This window comes from Oncorhynchus clarkii, chromosome 23 (genome assembly GCF_045791955.1).
Source record: "Oncorhynchus clarkii lewisi isolate Uvic-CL-2024 chromosome 23, UVic_Ocla_1.0, whole genome shotgun sequence".
Taxonomy (NCBI): Eukaryota; Metazoa; Chordata; class Actinopteri; order Salmoniformes; family Salmonidae; genus Oncorhynchus; species Oncorhynchus clarkii.
Genome location: NC_092169.1, coordinates 12,803,891 through 12,822,159, shown reverse-complemented (window position 1 = coordinate 12,822,159; position 18,269 = coordinate 12,803,891). Strand labels below are relative to the sequence as shown.

At 43.9% G+C, this 18,269-nt stretch overlaps 2 protein-coding genes across 3 annotated transcripts in view; one reads left to right on the top strand and one right to left on the bottom strand.

The window, feature by feature from the left end:
- Positions 1-1,601: 1,601 nt before the first annotated feature.
- LOC139381939 (filensin-like) lies at positions 1,602-13,533 on the top strand. 2 transcript variants are annotated; one of them, XM_071125820.1, is made up of 8 exons: positions 1,602-2,169; positions 2,768-2,828; positions 3,607-3,702; positions 5,345-5,437; positions 5,898-6,005; positions 7,462-7,682; positions 11,155-11,246; positions 11,556-13,533. In XM_071125820.1, exons 1-8 carry the CDS (start codon positions 1,799-1,801, stop codon positions 12,467-12,469), a joined length of 1,956 nt encoding a protein of 651 aa, XP_070981921.1. In that variant the 5' UTR covers positions 1,602-1,798; the 3' UTR covers positions 12,470-13,533. The 2 variants fall into 2 exon arrangements, with proteins under 2 accessions (XP_070981921.1, XP_070981920.1); XM_071125819.1 differs by having other exon boundaries at positions 5,892-6,005.
- Positions 13,534-13,802: 269 nt separating this feature from the next.
- Positions 13,803-18,269, bottom strand: part of LOC139381940 (neuroendocrine convertase 2-like) — a 57,471-nt gene continuing 53,004 nt past the window's right edge. The window contains exon 12 of the mRNA XM_071125821.1: positions 13,803-15,073. Coding sequence (XP_070981922.1) covers positions 14,587-15,073 — 487 coding nt within the window. The 3' untranslated portion in view covers positions 13,803-14,586. The remainder of the gene's footprint in view (positions 15,074-18,269) is intronic.

The following is an 18,269-nucleotide window of genomic DNA, read 5'->3' as shown; positions in this document are numbered from 1 at the left end:
GGTATACGGAAGATAGCCCTATTTGGTAAAAGACCAAGTCCATATTATGGCAAGAACAGCTCAAACATGCAGAGAAACACCAGTCCATCATTACTTTAAGACATGTAGGTCAGTCAAATTTCAAGAACTTAGAAAATGTCTTTAAGTGCAGTTAAAAAAACTATCAAGCGCAATGATGAAACTGGCTCTCATGAGGGCCGCGACAGGAAAGGAAGACCCAGAGTTACCTCTGCTGCGAGGAAGAAGTTCATTAGAGTTAACTACTCCTCAGATTGCAGCCCAAATAAATGCTTCACAGAGTTCAAGTAACAGACACATCTCAACATCAACTGTTTAGAGGAGACTGCGTGTATCAGGCCTTCATGGTCAAATTAGTGCAAAGAAACCATTACTAAAGGACACCAATAACAAGAAGAGACTTGTTTGGGCCAAGAAACACAATTAATGGACATTAGTCCGGGGAAATCTGTCCTTTGGTCTGATAAGTTTTCAACCACCGTGTCTTTGTTGAGACTCAGCATGTGTGGTTCCCACCATGAAGCATGGCGGAGGAGGTGTGATGGTGTGGGGGTGCTTTTCTGGTGACACTGTCAGTGATTTATTTAGAATTCAAGGCACAATTTACCATCATGGCTACCACAGCATTCTGCAGCGATACGCCATCCCATCTGGTTTGCGCGTAGTGGGACTATCCTTTGTTTTTCAACAGGACAATGACCCAACACACCTACAGGCTGTGTAAGGGCTATTTGACCAAAAAAGAGAGTGATGGAGTGCTGCATCAGATGACCTTGCCTCCACAATCACCCGACCTCAACCCGATTGACATGGTTTGGGATGAGTTGGACTGCAGAGTGAAAGAAAAGCAGCTAAAAAGTGCTCAGACTATGTGAGAACTCCTTCAAGACTGTTGGAAAATCATTACAGGTGATTGAGAGAATGCCAAGAGTGTGCAAAGCTGTCATTAAGGCAAAGGGAGGCTACTTTGAAGAATCAAAAAATATTTTGATTTGTTTAACACTTTTGGTTACTACATGAGTCCATGTGTGTTATTTCATAGTTTTGATGTCTTTACTATAATTCTAAAATGTAGAAAATAGTCAAAATAAAGAAAAACCTTTGAATGAGTAGGTGTGTCTAAAGTTTTGACTGGTACTGTATATTTACACAAGTTGTACACTTTTTTGTTGTTGACCAATTGTGACCTACTGGGCCAGCCATCACTGAAACTATATCCTGTTTCAACCATCCATGGTCTTTCCTATGTAGGCTACAATAAGGAGAACACACTATTCTCTGGAGTTTACTAGCCTACATTTGGCACATTAGTAACTGTATATGGCCTGTAACAAACTGCACAGCATGCTATCTCCACTTTGTCATGTGGTAAATCAAGGCCATGTTCGAAAATTCCCTCAAACAAAGACCTAGAAAAACGGTTGATTGGAAACAAAGGGTCTCCTTATAATGGTATATTTGACACAGCAGTATTCTCCCTCGCCTGCCTTTTGTTTGTTTTTATTTTTTTGCTTGGTCATCATTGGCAGAGCGTTTGTAATGTCAGCCACAAAGGCTTACTAACTCTGGAAGGTCCCACGCGTGAGGCTTGCGTGGGAACAGGCCAGCGTGAGATTTTTGGGGGTCTATTTCGTAGGCGCCCAGGGCCAGGCAGCCTTTAGTCTAGAATGAGACAGCCGAGGGTGAGCACCGGAGTTTTCACACACTAAAGGTGCCGCAGGGAAGAACGCACTCCGGGGATAACATCAACCGAGGCAGCGGGATAGCGACAACAACCACCATGTACAAGACCAGTTACCTGCGCGAGGTGCGCAAGGAGAAGTATGAGCGTTCTGATGTCTTCGAAGAGCCCTACGGCCCTGATGCATCGGCAGGCACCTCAGCCATCCAGGGCTGGGAGAGCCTGCAGGAGCTCAACAGCCGCTTCGCCCGGTATATTAATCGAGCACGCGTGCTGGAGCAGCGCAATTCCGTGTTCCGCAAGCAGCTAGAGACGCTGCAGCGGATGGAAGAGGCCAGTGGGCTTGAGGAGGCCTTTACTGAACAGATTGGCCTGAACCGGAGGCGCATCTGCGAGCTCTCTGCCGACGGTGCCAAACTTGAGCGCCAGCTGAAGGACGCATGCCGCATGCTGGACGAGTTCACCAACAAGTAAGTTATGTGCTTGCTTTTGAAAGTGTTAGTGCGTGTGTTTGTGTGTGCATCAGTAGGGCTATGTGTTTTTTTTAAACTGATGTGTGGATCAGAGAGAAGGAAAATGTGTATGGGCCACTCTCCGTTCATACACAGTGCAGTGGTGAGCCCGTATGTAGACCAGGTGCAGCGTAAACTGTTTGTGTTGGTGAAGGCTTCCAGATAACCTGATCTTCTCTGTGATAAATTGTCCAACTGCTAATAGTCTGTCTTCAATAAAGGTGTCTATTGCCTTGGAAATTAGCCATGGTAAGTGTCATGAATTTCTAAATTCTAACACCAAGACAGAATTTCGATGAATGCTGCACAGGTGGTTGTGTTCTGAAAAAAGGGAAGCAACAGCCATTTCAAGTGCTATATAAGGAGAGCCAGGTTGATTAAGGGCAATTACTAGTTAATCAATACAGACATTGCAAAGTCAGAAAAGCCCTATAGATGCAAATCAATGTGCTCAACACACAAACGTGTTCAAATTACAGATCAATAAAAGGTAGGCCACACATAATTGTGGAATTCCTGAATTTATGTTTTGTGATTTATGTTTTGTCCTCCATAGATACAGAAATGAGTGTGAGTATCAAGAACAGCTGCGGGGTACATTGGAACAACTCAACAGGGTATGTGTGTGAGTCCCATGACAATTAACCCCGTTTTTTTGTTTGTTTTTACTGATTCTTTCTTTTAGTTAAAATACACAAACAGGGGTGGTTTCCCCGACACAGATTAAGCCTAGTCCTGGACCAAAAAAAAACGTTTTTTGATGGACATTCTCCATTGAGTTTGCTTTTTAGTCCAGGACTACAGTAAACCTAATCTGTTTCTGGCAAATCTCTCATAAGGTGCTAAACTGTCATGCTGCATTATTAGCGGCATATTCATAAAAAAACAGGTTGTGAACTCAACTTGTGAGTAACGTTTTCTGCCTACCCCTGTGCATGAAAGGGGCTTTGCAATTTGGCACAAAAAAAAAGTATATATTATGTAATCTGTCTGCTTAATAATCTACAAGCTTTGTCCAGGGTGTCAGAATCATAATTAAATTGTGTAACTGCAACCCTGGTAGGACTTTGTGGTCTGAGAGACAAAGCTTTTGAGTTCAGGACAATACAGTGTAGTGATGGAACCGAATTAAAATAGCTTCTATTGATCTTAGAGGCTTTGGATTTAATGGAGGAATGTACTAGTGAAGAAAAATGCTTTGTGTGGTGTTCAGGTCAACAATATCAGCATTGTCATACTGTTTGAGGCTTTATGAGAATTGGAGTCGATATATGGACCTATTGACTTCTCTTTCTTCTCTCCTTTTCTTCCATCTTCTTCTCTTCCCTTCTCTCGTTTTTTTCTCTTCTTCTCTCCTTGCCACTCATCCTTTTCCCCTTTCTTCTCTTTTCCTAGGAGGCTGACCATAACCTGCTCAGGAACCTGGAGTTTCAGATCCAGACTCAGTTCCTTCAGGATGACATCAACTCCACCAAAGACAGAAACAGAAAGGTAAGAGGTGTACAGCATACAGTACATTCGGAAAGTATTCAGACCACTTTATTTTTTCCACATTTTGTTATGTTACAGCCTTATTCTAAAATTGATGTTAAAAAAAAAATCCCTAATCAATCTGCACGCAATACCCTATAATGACAAAGCAAAAAACACTTTTGTGAAATGTTTGGAAATATATAAAAAAAATATGTAAATGTGATTTAACATTTTCTTAAGTATTCAGACCCTTTACGCAGTACGTTGTTGAAGCACCTTTGGCAGCGATTACAGGCTTGAGTCTTCTTGGGTATGACGCTACAAGCTTAACACACCTGTATTTGGGGAGTTTCTCCCATTCTTCTCTGCAGATCCTCTCAAGCGCTATCAGGTTAGATGGGTAGTGTCGCTGCACAGCTATTTTCAGGTCTCTCCAGTGATGTTCGATCGAGTTCAAGTTTGGGCTCTGGCTTGGCCACTCAAGGACATTTAAAGACTTGTCCCAAAGCCACTCCTGGGTGGTCTTGGTTGTCTGCTTAGGATTGTTGTCCTGTTGAAAGGGGAACCTTCACTCCAGATGTGACGCTTGGCATTCAGGCCAAAGAGTTTATTCGTGGTTTCATCAGACCAGAGAATATTGTTTCTCATGGTCTGAGAATCTTTAGGTGCCTTTTGGCAAACTACAAGCTGGCTGTCATTTGCTTTTTACGGAGAAGTGGCTTTCTTCTGGCCACTCTACCACAAAGGCCTGATTGGTGGAGTGCTGCAGAGATGGTTGTCCTTCTGGAAGGTTCTCCCATCTCCACAGAAGAACTCTGGAGCCCTGCCAGAGTGAACATCAGGTTCTTGGTCATCTCTCTGATCAAGGTCCTTCTCCCCCGATTGTTCAGTTTGGCTGGGTGGTCAGCTCTAGGAAGAGACTTGGTGGTTCCAAACTTCTTCCACTTAAGAATGATAATGGAGGCCACTGTGTTCTTGGGGACCTTCAATGCTGCAGAATTGTTTTGGTACCCTTCACCAGATATGTGCCTCGACACAATCCTCTCGGAGTTCTACGGACAATTCCTTCGGTCTCATGGCTTGGTTTTGGCCCTGACATGCACTGTGAACTGTAGGACCTTATATAGACAGGTGTGTGCCTTTCCAAATCATGCCCAATCAATTGAATTGACCACAGCTGGACTCCAATCAAGTTGCAGGAACATCTCAAAGATGATCAATGGAAACAGGATGAAATTGAATTCATTTAGAATAATGCTGTAACGTAATAAAATGTAGAAAAAAGTCAAGGTGTCTGAATACTTTCCGAATGCACTGAACAAATCACCTGCAATCTATTACAAACTCATTCTGCCTTTATACTGTACATTTATACATTTACATCAGATTTATTGCAAATGATACAGATACAGTGTGCATAGCATCCCGTATTACAACTTACAAATGTAGGATCTTAATTTGACCAATTCTGTCACTGGTAAAATAATAGGGTGGGTGATTAGAGTACAAAGATATTGTGTACTGTACTCTAATATTGCAACCTTGTTAAATACACCCACCCTATATGACATTTTTCTTTATTTTCCTCAGAGTTGTGTGCGCTGTGTATGTGGAGTCCAGGGTCTAATCATTTCTTGGGAAATGTCTCCTCCCCCCGTAGAACCTGTCAGAGATCCAGACCTACGTGAATATCCTGCACCAGATCAACCAGACGATACACCTGGTGCCAAATATGACTGTGGGCACCTCTGAGGTAAGGTCTCCCTCTGTCACATGTGTTTGTCTGTTTCCAGGGGAACCAGCTGAGTCAGACCACAGGTGTCAGACCAGATAACAATAGGGCCTTGAAATCAGCTACGTGTGCAGAACTTTGTGGATAATCATGTGTCCGTGACTGGAAAATGTGTTGTGATGCTTTCAAATGTGTTCCAATGTGTTGAGGTGTACTGACCTTTCTGTGAAGTGTGACTGCCTTTTATAATCAGCTTCTGTGTGTTATGACAGGTAATCCCAGTTCACGTTGTCTCTCAGCAGAAAGTATGCTGATGCAGTCAGTTAGTCTGTAAGCTGTTTGCTTGTCTGTCTTTGAAGTTGCAAGTAAAGCGCTTGACGTTTTGAATGCCTATCTAGTTGTAATATAACTGGCCTGTCTTGCCTCTGTGTGATCACTGTGTATTATAACTGGTATGTCCTCCCTCTGTGTGAAGGAGCAGGAGAAGCAGCTGGCCCAGAGGAGAGTTCCAGCCCTGCAGAGTCAGCTGGAGGAGTATAAGAGCGCCCTCTGTCAGCTCCAAGCACAGAAGCAGCATCTGCAGTACGAGGTAGGTCCCTGTCTCCGTCACTATGACAATTTAGGAAGCATCTCAAGCTCAATTGTTTGAAATTGTCCCACTCCAAATCAACCCCTAAGCCCTACCCCCCTATGCATATTAGTGAGGAAGGGAGATGAGGTAGCCGCTTTACTTTAGGTAGAAAGTTGAGATGTACCCATGGAGTACAGTACATATTGTAAATTGTTTGTAGTTGCAAAGGGGTGCCAGTAGGTGCCAGTCATCACCTTCAGATTAATGAGTAAAGGCTATAAAAGCTACAGAGAATTAGGGAAATACAGGTGTATTTCTTAGAAAACTAAAATTAGTTAAAAAAAATAAGACAAACATCAAAGTCCATGTTTATTTTCTCGAAAGTTGTGAATCAATTGAATAATATTTTAGATGAACATCCCTTCAAATGAGTTTCATTTTGTCCCTACATATTTTTCTACCTCAGCTTTACTCTCAAATTATGCTTTTCACTTTGTTCATTTTCTGTAGCTTGTACCTCATGTCTGTGTTCCCTAGAAAAAAGGTTTTCAAATGGTGTTCTATAACTGAAATACGTTTTATTTTAAAATGTTTGAATATAATTGTTGCAAGAAATCTGAATATTTTACAGAATGTTTTTCTCCATATATTCCTCTAAATACTCAATTTAATTTTCAATCCGAGACAGGTTGCCATGAAATATTCAATATGTGGGTTGAACACCTTTGCAGTACTACAGCTGTCACCACAACATCCTCAAAGAGTACAGTAGTAATGAGTTTCTCTTGACAGCTCAGTGACCACAGTAATCCATCAACTGAAGTTCAGTCATATTCAGAGCCAAGAATGACAAAGATTGCATAAATAAATGCCATTTAGCAGACATTTTTACATATGGGTGGTCCCAGGAATCGAACACACTACCATGGCAATACAAGTCCATACTATCCCAACTGAGCTACAAAGGACCACACAAATACATAATCTGAGTTAGGCAAGAAATGTTTGTTCACCCAACTTACAAAATGACATATTGGTTTCTGATATACAAGGTATGACATCAATCCATGCTTTGGTTTGGTTTCCCTGGCAGTGGGTGGCACTGTTACCAAATGCTGTTCATCAAACTAATGATATTTAAGTGACTTTGGTGACCTTCACAATCAATTGTAGAGACTTTCAGATGATCTGGACATTACTTGAATGGGATTTGTGCCACAAATGCTAAAACGTTAGCATTTGGAAACAGTGCCAGAGAAACTAAACCAATGCATGGAGTGCTGTCATACCTTGAACATAGATGCTTTAGAGGGTAAGGAAACCAATATGACATTTTGTAATTTGGGTGAACTATCCCTTTAAGTTTGGTTGTCATTAGCTTAACTCTTAATGGAAATATGAAATGCAGTCAGTTTTTTTTTAAAGAAGCAGTTTACAGTATCTCTCCGTCCATCCTTCTGCCTGTCTGTGTCAGACGTCAGTGTTGGAGAGTTCCATCATGAGCACGCAGGAGGGCTATGACGATGAGATCCAGCTGTACAACGAGCAGATTGAGTCTCTGAGGAAGGACATTGAGGAAGCCGAGAGATCCCTGGACAAATACACAAATGAGTGCCGCCACCTGGCCATGTACCAGACCTCACTGGAGAATGAGCTGGAGAGGTACAAGAGGATCATCGAGAACGAGGACAACAGGTAATTTTCTAACCACAACACACAGTGACCAGTGTCCTGCTGCTACTGGATATAGGCAGCACTTCAACGTATTGGCTCTTGGAAAACCAGTAGTAGACTATACTGTATCAGACACATGGCGGCAATTTGGGATATTATATTTGTGTGTTTTTCGACCTCAGATTTGTTTGATAATGGTTGAATATCTCTTCAGTGTTATTTTTTTTAATGTACTATTTAATTCCCTTTAATATTGCCTAATCTTTCTTTTGTTTACTGTATTAACATGTTTTCTTTTCAGTCTCTCAATGCAAAAATCGAAAAGTATACTGCACAAAAATATAAACACAACATGTTGTGTGTTGGTCCCATGTTTCATGAGCTGAAATAAAATATTCTAGAAATGTTCCATATGCACAGAAAGCGTATTTCTCTCAGATTTTGCGCAAAAATGTGTTTACATACCTGTCAATTATAATTTCTCCTTTGCAAAACTAATCCATCCACCTGACAGGTGTGGCATATCAAGAAGCTGATTAAACAGCATGATAATTACACAGGTGCATCTTGTGCTGGGGACAATAAAAGGCCAGTCTAAAATGTGCAGTTTTGTCACACAACACAATGCCACAGATGTGTCAAGTTTTGGCATGCTGACTACAGGAATGTCCACCAGAGCGGTTGCCAAATAATTAAATGTTAATTTCTCTACCAGTAGCCGCCTCCAACTTCGTTTTAGAGAATTTGGCCGTACGTCCAACAGGGCTCACAACCACAGACCACATGTAACCACGCCAGCCCAGGAACTTCACATACGGTTTCTCCACCTGTGGGATCGTCTGAGACTAGCCACCCAGACAGCTGAAACTGTGGTTTTACACAACTAAATCATTTCTGCACAAACTGTCAGAAACCTTCTCAGGGAAGCACATCTGCATTGTAGTCCTCACCAGGGTCTTGACCTGACTGCAGTTTTGCGTCGTAACTGACTTCAGTGGGAAAATGCTCACCTTTGATGGCCTCTGGCACGCTGGAGAAGTGTGCTCTTCATGGACGAATCCCGGTTTCAACTGTACCAGGCAGATGACAGACAGCATGTATAACGTCGTGTGAGCGAGCGGTTTGCTGATGTTAATGTTGTTAATGTTGGCGGTGGGGTTATGGTTTTGGCACTCATAAGCGAACACAATTGCATTTTATCCATGGCAATTTGAATGCACAGAGATACAATGATGAGATCCTGAGGCCCATTGTCGTGCCAGTCATTCGCCATCATCACCTCATGTTTCAGCATGGTAATGCATGGCCCCATGTTGCAAGGATCTGTGCACAATTCCTGGAAGGTGAAAATGTCACATTTCTTCCATGGCCTGCATACTCAGCAGACATGTCACCCATTGAGTATGTTTGGGATGCTCTGGATCGATGTATATGACAGCATGTTCCAGTTCCCACCAATATCTAGCAAGTTCGCACAGCGATTGAAGATGAGTTCGACAACATTCCACAGGCCACAATTAACAGCCTGATCAACTCTATGCGAAGGAGATGTGTCGCGTTGCATGATCAACGCCCCTACCTTTTTTTTTAAGGTACTTGTGACCAACAGATGCATACACTACATATGCAAAAGTATATGGATTCAGTTATTTCAGCCACACCCGTTGCTGACAGGTGTATAAAATCGAGCACACGACCATGCAATCTCCATAGACAAACCTTGGCAGTAGAATGGCCTTACTGAAGAGCACAGACGTTCAACGTGGCACCGTCATAGGATGCCACCTTTCCAACAAGTCAGTTCATCAAATTTCTGCCCTGCTAGAGCTGCACCAGTCAAATGTAAATGCTGTTATTGTGAAGTGGAAACGTCTAAGAGCAACAGTGGCTCAGCCGCGAAAAGGTAGGCCACACAAGCTCACAGAACGGGACCGCCGAGTGCTGAAGCGTGTAGCGCGTAAAAGTCGTCTGTCCTCGGTTGCAACACTCATTACCGAGTTTGAATCTGGCTCTGGAAGCAACGTCAGCAAAATAACTGTTTGTCAGGAGCCTCATGAAATGGGTTTGCATGGCCGAGCAGCCGCACCCAAGCCTAAGATTCCTATGCGCAATGCCAAGCGTCGGCTAGAGTTGTGTAAAGCTCGCTGCCATTGGACTCTGAAGCACTGGAAACGTATTCTCTGAAGTGATGAATCATGCTTCACCATCTGGCAGTCTGACTGATGAATTTGGGTTTGGCGGATGCCATGAGAACGCTACCTGCCCCAATGCATAATGCAAACTGTAAAGTTTGGTGGAAGAGGAATAATGGTCTGGGGCTGTTTTTAATGATTTGGGGACGGGCCCTTACTTCCATTGAAGGGAAATCTCAACACTACAGCATACAATGACATTCTTGATGATTCTGTGCTTCCAACTTTGTAGCAACAGTTTGGGGAAGGCCCTTTCCTGGTTCAGCATGACAATGCCCCGTGCACAAAGCGAAGTTCATACAGAAATGATTTGTCGAGATTGGTTTGGAAGAACTTGACTGGTCTGCACATAGCCCTGACTTCAACCCTTTGGGATACATTTTTTCATTCCAATTTTTATTTAACTAGGCAAGTCACAAATTCTTATTCACAATGACAGCCGAGGAACAGTGGGTTAACTGCCTTGTTCAGGGGCAGAACAACAGATTTTTACCTTGTTAGCTCGGGGATTCGAGCTTCTGGTTACTACCTTCTGGTTACTAGTCCAACGCTCTAACCACTAGGCTACCTGTCACCCCATAATAATAATACAAATAATAGTAGTAATGTGTATTCTAAGATAAATTAATGTCTTTTTTCAAATTACACTGAACAAAAAATAAGTGTGACATTCAACAATTTCAAAGATTTTACTGAGTTACAGATCATATAAGGAAATCGGTCAATCAAAATAAATTCAGATTTCACCACTGGGAATACAGATACACAGATGTACATGACAAAAGTATGTGGACACCTGCTCGTCGAACATCTCATTCCAAAATCATGGGCATTAATATTTAGTTGCTCCCCCTATATCAAACCTCCACTCTTCTTTGAAGGCTTTCCACTAGATGTTGGAACATTGCTGCGGGGAGTTGCTTCCATTCAGCCACAAGAGCATTAGTGAGGTCAGGCACTGATGTTGGGCAATCAGACCTGTGTCGCAGTCAGCTTTCAATTTGTGCTCCCGAGCGGCGCAGCGGTCTAAGGCACAGCATCTCAGTGCTGGAGGATTCACTACAGACCCTGGTTCGATTGGGAGTCCCATATGGCGGCGCGCAATTGGCCCAGCAGCGTGCGGGTTACGGTTTGGCCGGGGTAGGCCATCATTGTAAATTAAGAATTTGTTCTTAACTGACTTGCCTAGTTAAATAAAAGGTTCAATAAAACATTTGTATAATGTTTATTACTAACACATAAAAATACACTATCACTTGCTGTGGTGGTAACTAACATTTCTTCATCACTCTCTTCCACAGGTTGAATTCAGCGATAATTGGGACTCCCATTACCTTGTTCACCACCAATTACCGCTACACCCACACACCCACTGTGTCGAGCAGGGGCAGAGGTGAGGACATGCCATCTCTCATTCCACAGCTGCTTCACACGGATAGTCTCCATACATACAGAGCAGACACATAACACCCCGTCGTCATCATAGGCTATAACCACACTAGCTAGAACCCTAATGTATACAGCCACACAGTGATGTGTATCCTACCCACTCAGATACAAAGACCATAGAACAGAAAGCACAATGAATCCTCCTGAGGTCTATTCATGGCAGATAAGGATGATCATGGTCCCGTAGGGGTACTATCCTCCTTGGACAATGTATTTAGAATGTGAGTGTATTGTGTTGTTTTGTTGTCTCCAGACATCACGCAAGCCATCCAGGACATCACCAGTATCAAGCCTCGCCAGAAGAACCTGGCCAAGAAGGTCCTGAAGAAGAAGGAGATCAGCCCCAAAGATGTGATGGACAGTGGCCAGGAGGAGAGAGTCGGTGGAGCTGAACACATGGAGGACGAGAAGCGAGGGATGGCAGGGGAGGAAGGCGAGGTGAAGAGGGAGGAGCAGAGGTCCCTGTACACGCCCCAGGATGTGCCAGACGGGGCTCAGATCAGCAAAGCCTTCGACACGCTTTGTAACATTGTCAGAGACCGAATGAGGAAGTACAAGAAGCCAGAGCCAATTGCTGACTTTTACACCAAGGGGCGCTATGTGCTGGTGACAGGCGATGGCAGCTACCCCCACCCTCACTTCTACACCTCCAGCCCCTCCGCCGGACACGTCTTCGTCACCATCCGCAACGGCATGGTCTCCCCTTATGACCCCTTCGGGCCTTACACCCCCTCCCCCAACCCCCCTCATCCTCAGCCCATGCCACCCCCTGGTCCCCTTACCCCCACCCAGCCCTCTGACGGAGAGGGGGGGAAAGGAGACGATAAGGGAGGAAAAGGTGGTGGAAAGGGGAAATCTAGGGGCGGAGACCCCGAGCCTAGGCCGAAGAATCCTACTCCCCCCCCACAGCCCAACCCTGCCCCCAAAGGCCCCAGCAATCCCTCCGGACCCAAGGGGGGTAAAGACGACAGTCACCGCAGGGGCCCTCGTCCCATGCCCTCCCCCCGCGGCACTAGCAGCATGCCCCCTGACTCCATGAGCTACGAGAAGGTTGAGATGGTGGAGTCAGTGGAAAAGTTCTCCAACGACCGCAAGACCAAGGGCTATGAGGAGACAGCCATGGTGGTGGAGACCATGATCGAGAAGACCAGCAAAAAGAAGAACTGAGTCTGAGATAAGGTCGACCTTTGCCAAAATATCTCACAAGTTTTGCCTCAACTTATGCCAGTAAGAACAAACACTGAGCCATTATGTGACTCTGCTAAAGACACATTCTAAAGACATTGTTCCCACCCTATATGAAACCAACCTTAAAGAGACAGTTCTTCCTGATACTGCTCCTCTATTCGCTCACGCTTTCTGGCTTTGCGTTCAGCAAGTGTTAGCTGGTTCCATAATGCTGCTATTGTTGTTTTCTACCTACGCCATAACCTTACACATTTACTGTCTGAAAACATGAAGTACGAACATCAAAACTACAAGCCCCCTTGTCATCTCAACCCCCAAAGTAGAGTAAACATGGCTTGATGTGTGAAAAAACCTCTAACATTTTTATAAATTGATGACATGCTACTGCCCTCATGGATGTTTGGCACCCTTCCAAACCAAAGCTACCCCCAAACCCAAGAGCTCATTTGTTCAATTGGATGCCATCGACTGCCCTCAACACAGACTTTCTGTGTATAAAATTGCTTTAATAATAAAAAAGAATCAAGCTTTAAAAGCGCAAAGCTCTACTGTCTTTGTGTTTGGACATTAGCACCACTCTTATGACACACTCATAGCTTTGTTCCATTACAAATGAATGCCCCAATCCTTCATATCATCTCATTTCAATCCATTGAAATGTGCCAAAAAGATATTAAATGATTCATATTATATTCTTTGAATAATAACATGGGATGTTTCAGATTTTTACTTTTCGTATGCAGTTAAAGCATTATTGACTTACTTTATAATGATGGTAGAGGTGATGGATGCCTAGTTTTTAACTGATCGCCCTGTTTGACTTGCATACTAGAGGTATATTCATTGCGTCAGAGTGAGGAAACTAGACTGAGCTAGTGCAGTGTTTAGTAAACATTGGGTGTCTCTCAGCACGGAGTGATAGGTGCAGTTACTGAAGGAGAGTCATCCATTTTTCATTGAGATGAACAGGAGGAGCAGACAGCGACCTCTGAACTCTGCATAATCCACTTTCCCTTAGAGGGACAGACAAGAGAGAGAGAGAGAGAGAAAGAGAGAGCCAGAAAACGTGTGTGTGTGTGTGACAGAATAACAAAAGTAAGAGATACAGAGAGTGGCAGAAGAAGATGCTGTTTTATACTGTATTCCCGGTCCTGATCTCACACCCAGTGTGTGATGTAAATGTCCCTGTGCTTTGTGCTCTTGAGTGAACAGATAAGTGCTTCCCATTACAGTACAGGCTTCAATTGTCTGGCATTGAGCATTGTTAGGCCAAATGACTTACCTTAGAAAGTGAAATTGGAATACAGAGCCACCTATCTTCCAGTTTTATTTCTCTTCCTCATTCAAATGACAAGACATTTCTGCTACCTTGCCTGTGCATTGCAGAGTGGTGCAAATCACTGAAGTGCTTTAACAAACAGCTGAATAGATTTATTATAGTATACGACAAAGGTTATTCTGCAATACGCTTTGAGGACCACAGGCTGCAAAATAAATCACACGATCCTTGTCTTGTTTATGTAGAAACAGTTGCTTGTCACAAGAATATAAACGGAAAGAAGTATCACTCCTCTGTTTGCAAGATATTAAACTTTAAGTAGAATGACACTGAAAATCATTTACAGTCACAAACTGTACAACAGTTGGTTCACCAGAGGTGGAGGTGTGGGGGAAAGCAAGAACACCATATAGTGGGATGCATTATGTTTATATACATTTTTGTCATGTGTAAAAAAAAAAACAGACCGAAAGCCAGATAGGATCTTTTTGTTTTCTCTATAGAACAGATTATTTTAAGGTTACACTTTTATCATTATCATCGGATTACAAGAAACATTCATTGGAAATAGATGGCTAATATAAACACAGAAAAACAAAAAGCAGAGAAAAGGGTGGGAGGGGAGGAAAGAAAGAAAATGAGAGAGAAGAGAAAGGGAGTCGGGAGAGAAAGTGTGAGAGAGGGCAAGATAAAGCGAGAAGGGGCAGAGAAAGTGAGAGAAGTGGAAAGTGCGAGAAAGAAAGAGAGGAGAGAAGTAGAGAGCGAGACCGGCCCGGCATGCAGACCTGACCAGACGGTGTTTAGTTAGCTACGTCAGCTAGTTTTTACTCAGCAGACTTTTCAGACTCCTCTCCACTGCCTCGTCCAGCTCTTCCTCCAGCTCCTCCTTTTTTGACATGGCTAGTTTGGACTGGTAGTCGCGCACTATCTGGTCTATGTAAGGGGCACTTTGTGTTCCATGGAGCATGAGGGTCCACTCCTTCAGGGCCCCTCTCTGTGGCTCGTCTCCCTGGAAGCCCACCTCAAGGACCCAGGTCCCGCGGGGGTCCTCTCCCCAGGTGTGTGTGGTCATAAAGGGCCACTTGTCAAAGCCCACCTTGGCGTCGTCGTCCCGGGGCCGGCAGCTCAGCAGGATGGACTTGGTGCCCATGGGGGAGGTCATGTTGATGTTGAGGTCGCCACGGCGACTACCATTGACTGTGACCACAGCCTGAACGTGCTCCAGGTAGCGGACAAAGTTGTCCTTCCCCTGGCAGGAGTCAGTGGAGATGGTCAGAATCAGCTTGCCACCCGATTGGATCTTACTGAAGGGAAAGATGGGAGGGGGGGATTAGGAAGGTGAAGGCAAAAGAAGAGTCAAGTGAGACAAAGGAAAAAAAGGTGATAAAGGGAGGATAATGAAAAGGGACAACAGGGGGAGAGAGATGGACAGACAGATGATGAAAGGTGGGAAAGGATGGGTCAGAGAATGACAAAAATACAGGGAGATGGAGAAAGGAAAACATGACAGAAAGATGTAGAGAAACGGGAATACAAAAATGTATTAAGGAAGAGAGAGATTTGAGAGAGGAAGAAACAGAAGGACAGAGAGAGAGAAATAATAACATAATCAGTATTCTGGTTAGCTCCTTGAGACCACAGGTGTCCCCTGTATCTAATTAAATCTGAGATTCAGCCTGCGGGTGCAGAGTATTTACCATAGCCCAGTCTGTCTAGACCTCCGCACTCACAGCTCCTTCTACTACCTGACCTACTTAGCATGGACCCAGCAGACCCTGACTGAGCACTAGTGCTGCCTCAAATCCTGCTCCCCCACGGAAACCCAACAACTATAGAAACCATGCTTGGTTTGCCATGAAATTATTCTAGGAAACTGAAGAGTGGGCTTTTGGTTAGGCTTAGACTAGAATATGTTACCTACCCCTATCTTAGCTGGCATTCATTATTGGAGAATGAGATTCACTTGATAAATCAAAATAAAGCATTTCATCATCATAAAATATGCAATTGTATTAACTTTTTCCTGCAAAATAAATATATTTTTCCGTTGTAAAAACCTTTTCCGACAGTGTGCCGTGATGAATATGATGATCATGGTGTTAATTTCACGCATGTCTCTCCTTTGAAACAGTTTCTTGATGTGGGGTGGCATAATTTCTCACATTTTTATTTTCTCTGGAGTGATGAATCATGCTTTACCATGTGGCAGTCCGATGGACGAATCTGGGTTTGGCAGACTCCAGGAGAATTTTACCTGCCCCAAAGCGTAGTGCCAACTCTAAAGTTTGGTGGAGGGAAATATTAACGCTACAGCATGCAATGACATTCAAGACAATTCTGTGCTTCCAACATTGTGGCAACAGTTTGGGGAAGGTACTTTCCCGTTTCAGTATGACAATTGCCCAGTGCACAAAGCGAGGTCCATACAAAAATTGTTTGGCGAGAATTGTGTGGAAGAACTTGCCTGGCCTGCATAGAGCCCTGACCTCAACCCCATCGAGCACCTTTGGGATGAATTGGAAAGCTGACTGTGAGTCAGGCCTAATTGCCCCTCATCAGTGCCCGACCTCACTAATGCTCTTTTGGCTGAATGGAAGCAAGTCCGCACAGAAATGTTCCAACATCTAACGGAAAGCCTTCCCAGAAGAGTAGAGGCTGTTATAGCAGCAAAGGGGGGACCAACTCCATATTAATGCCCATGATTTTGGAATGAGATGTTTGACGTGCAGGTGTCTACGTGCAGTGGAGGAGATCTTCATGGGCTATACTCGGCCTTGTCTCAGGGTAGTAAGTTGGTGGTCTGTTGATATCCCTCTAGTGGTGTGGGGGCTGTGCTTTGGCAAAGTGTCAATGGGTAATAGTCAGACGGGGCCACAGTGTCCCCCGAGACATCCCCCCTGTCTCAGCCTCCAGTATCTATGCTGCAATAGTCTATGGCCGGGGGACTAGGGTCAGTCTGTTATATTTGGTGTAATTATCCTATTCTTTCTGGTGTCCTGTGTGAATTTAAGTATGGTCCCCCTCCAGTTTCAGCTGTTCTGCCTGCGGCTATGGAACCCTGACCTGTTCACAGGACGTGCTACCCTGTCCCGAACCTGCCTCTCTCTCTCTCTCGCTTTCTCTCTCTCGCTCTCTCTCGCTCTCTCTACCTCATGCTCGGCTGTGAAAAGCCAACTGGCATTTACACCTGCCTGAGGTACTGACATGGTACACCCTCTACAACCACTGTGATTATTATTTGACCCTGCTGGTCATCTATGAACGTTTGAACATCTTGAAGAACAATCTGGCCTTCAAAAATAGGCTCCGCTTGACTCAAAATTCCATGATGGACAGTAAGGTATTGTTAGCAGAAGAGATACTTAATTCATCAATACATTCTTGGTAGTCCAAAAACTATTGCTATCAGGTTGTAAATCACAGTTGGCCTGGTACATTCTTTTGCTGCCTCCACCCATTCAGGATGCACTACTTCCGTGTCCATTACTCAAAATGTTGGGAAAAACAGACGAATGTAACTAACTCTGGGAATGTCAATACAATCAAACTAGCAAGGGCAATGATCACAAGTCAGTCATATGCTAGTGTATCTATTTATGTAGCTATTTATTTACTGTAGCAAGCTAAAAACATAGAGCTTAACATTAGCTAGTTAGTTAGAGAGCTGCTGGAAGGATATCATGTCATTGGAGGAGTGGGTGAGCCACCGACTTTTTCCCCTCATATCGTTTTTCGGTGGCTAAAAAAAGAGATGCAGGTGTCATTTGGTTATCTAGTGAGACATTTAAATCACTTTGCTAGCTAGCTATGAGGAACTTGAACGACTTTTATCTAGTTCAGCATATCTCTTGCATTCGTAAATTCACTCTGGCTATCTACTCTGATTTCAGAGCACTTGTCTGAGTGAGCCAGAGCGCAGAATAAATTATGGATTTATGAATGCGCAACACCCGCTGAATATGACCGGTGCCAGTAAACTTCTGCAAAAAAGTAATTCAATGGTTGCCAGCAGCACAGTTAGTCACTAAGGCTCTGGCTAATGTAAACAAGCTAACCAGCTCTACTAGGTGTTCTCTCATTTGTGTCTGTAAGCAGCTAGCCAACTTTAGCCAGTCAGCTTGGTTGCTTAACTGCCATTGTGAGGAATGTGCAGATCAACCCTACTCCTTGGCCTGAGCGTTCCTGTATCAATAGCGCAGTGTATGCTCTATTGACCGAAAAGCTCAGAATTTATGAACAGACAATCTGACAATGCTCTGAATTTACAAACCACCCACTGGAGGCAATTTATGAACATACCCCTAGTTGTCAATCAATTTTATTTGGCATTGGCAAAATGAGCGGGCAGGCAGGTAGGTAAGTTCCCATTCAGTTGTCAAAACATGGGTTGGGACAAGCTTGCTGCAGAAGGATGCGTACTAATGATCTAAAGTCGTACTGTTGCTACTGCCTGGAAACACACAGTCGAGTTCAAAGTGAATTATGTCAGGCCCATGTGGC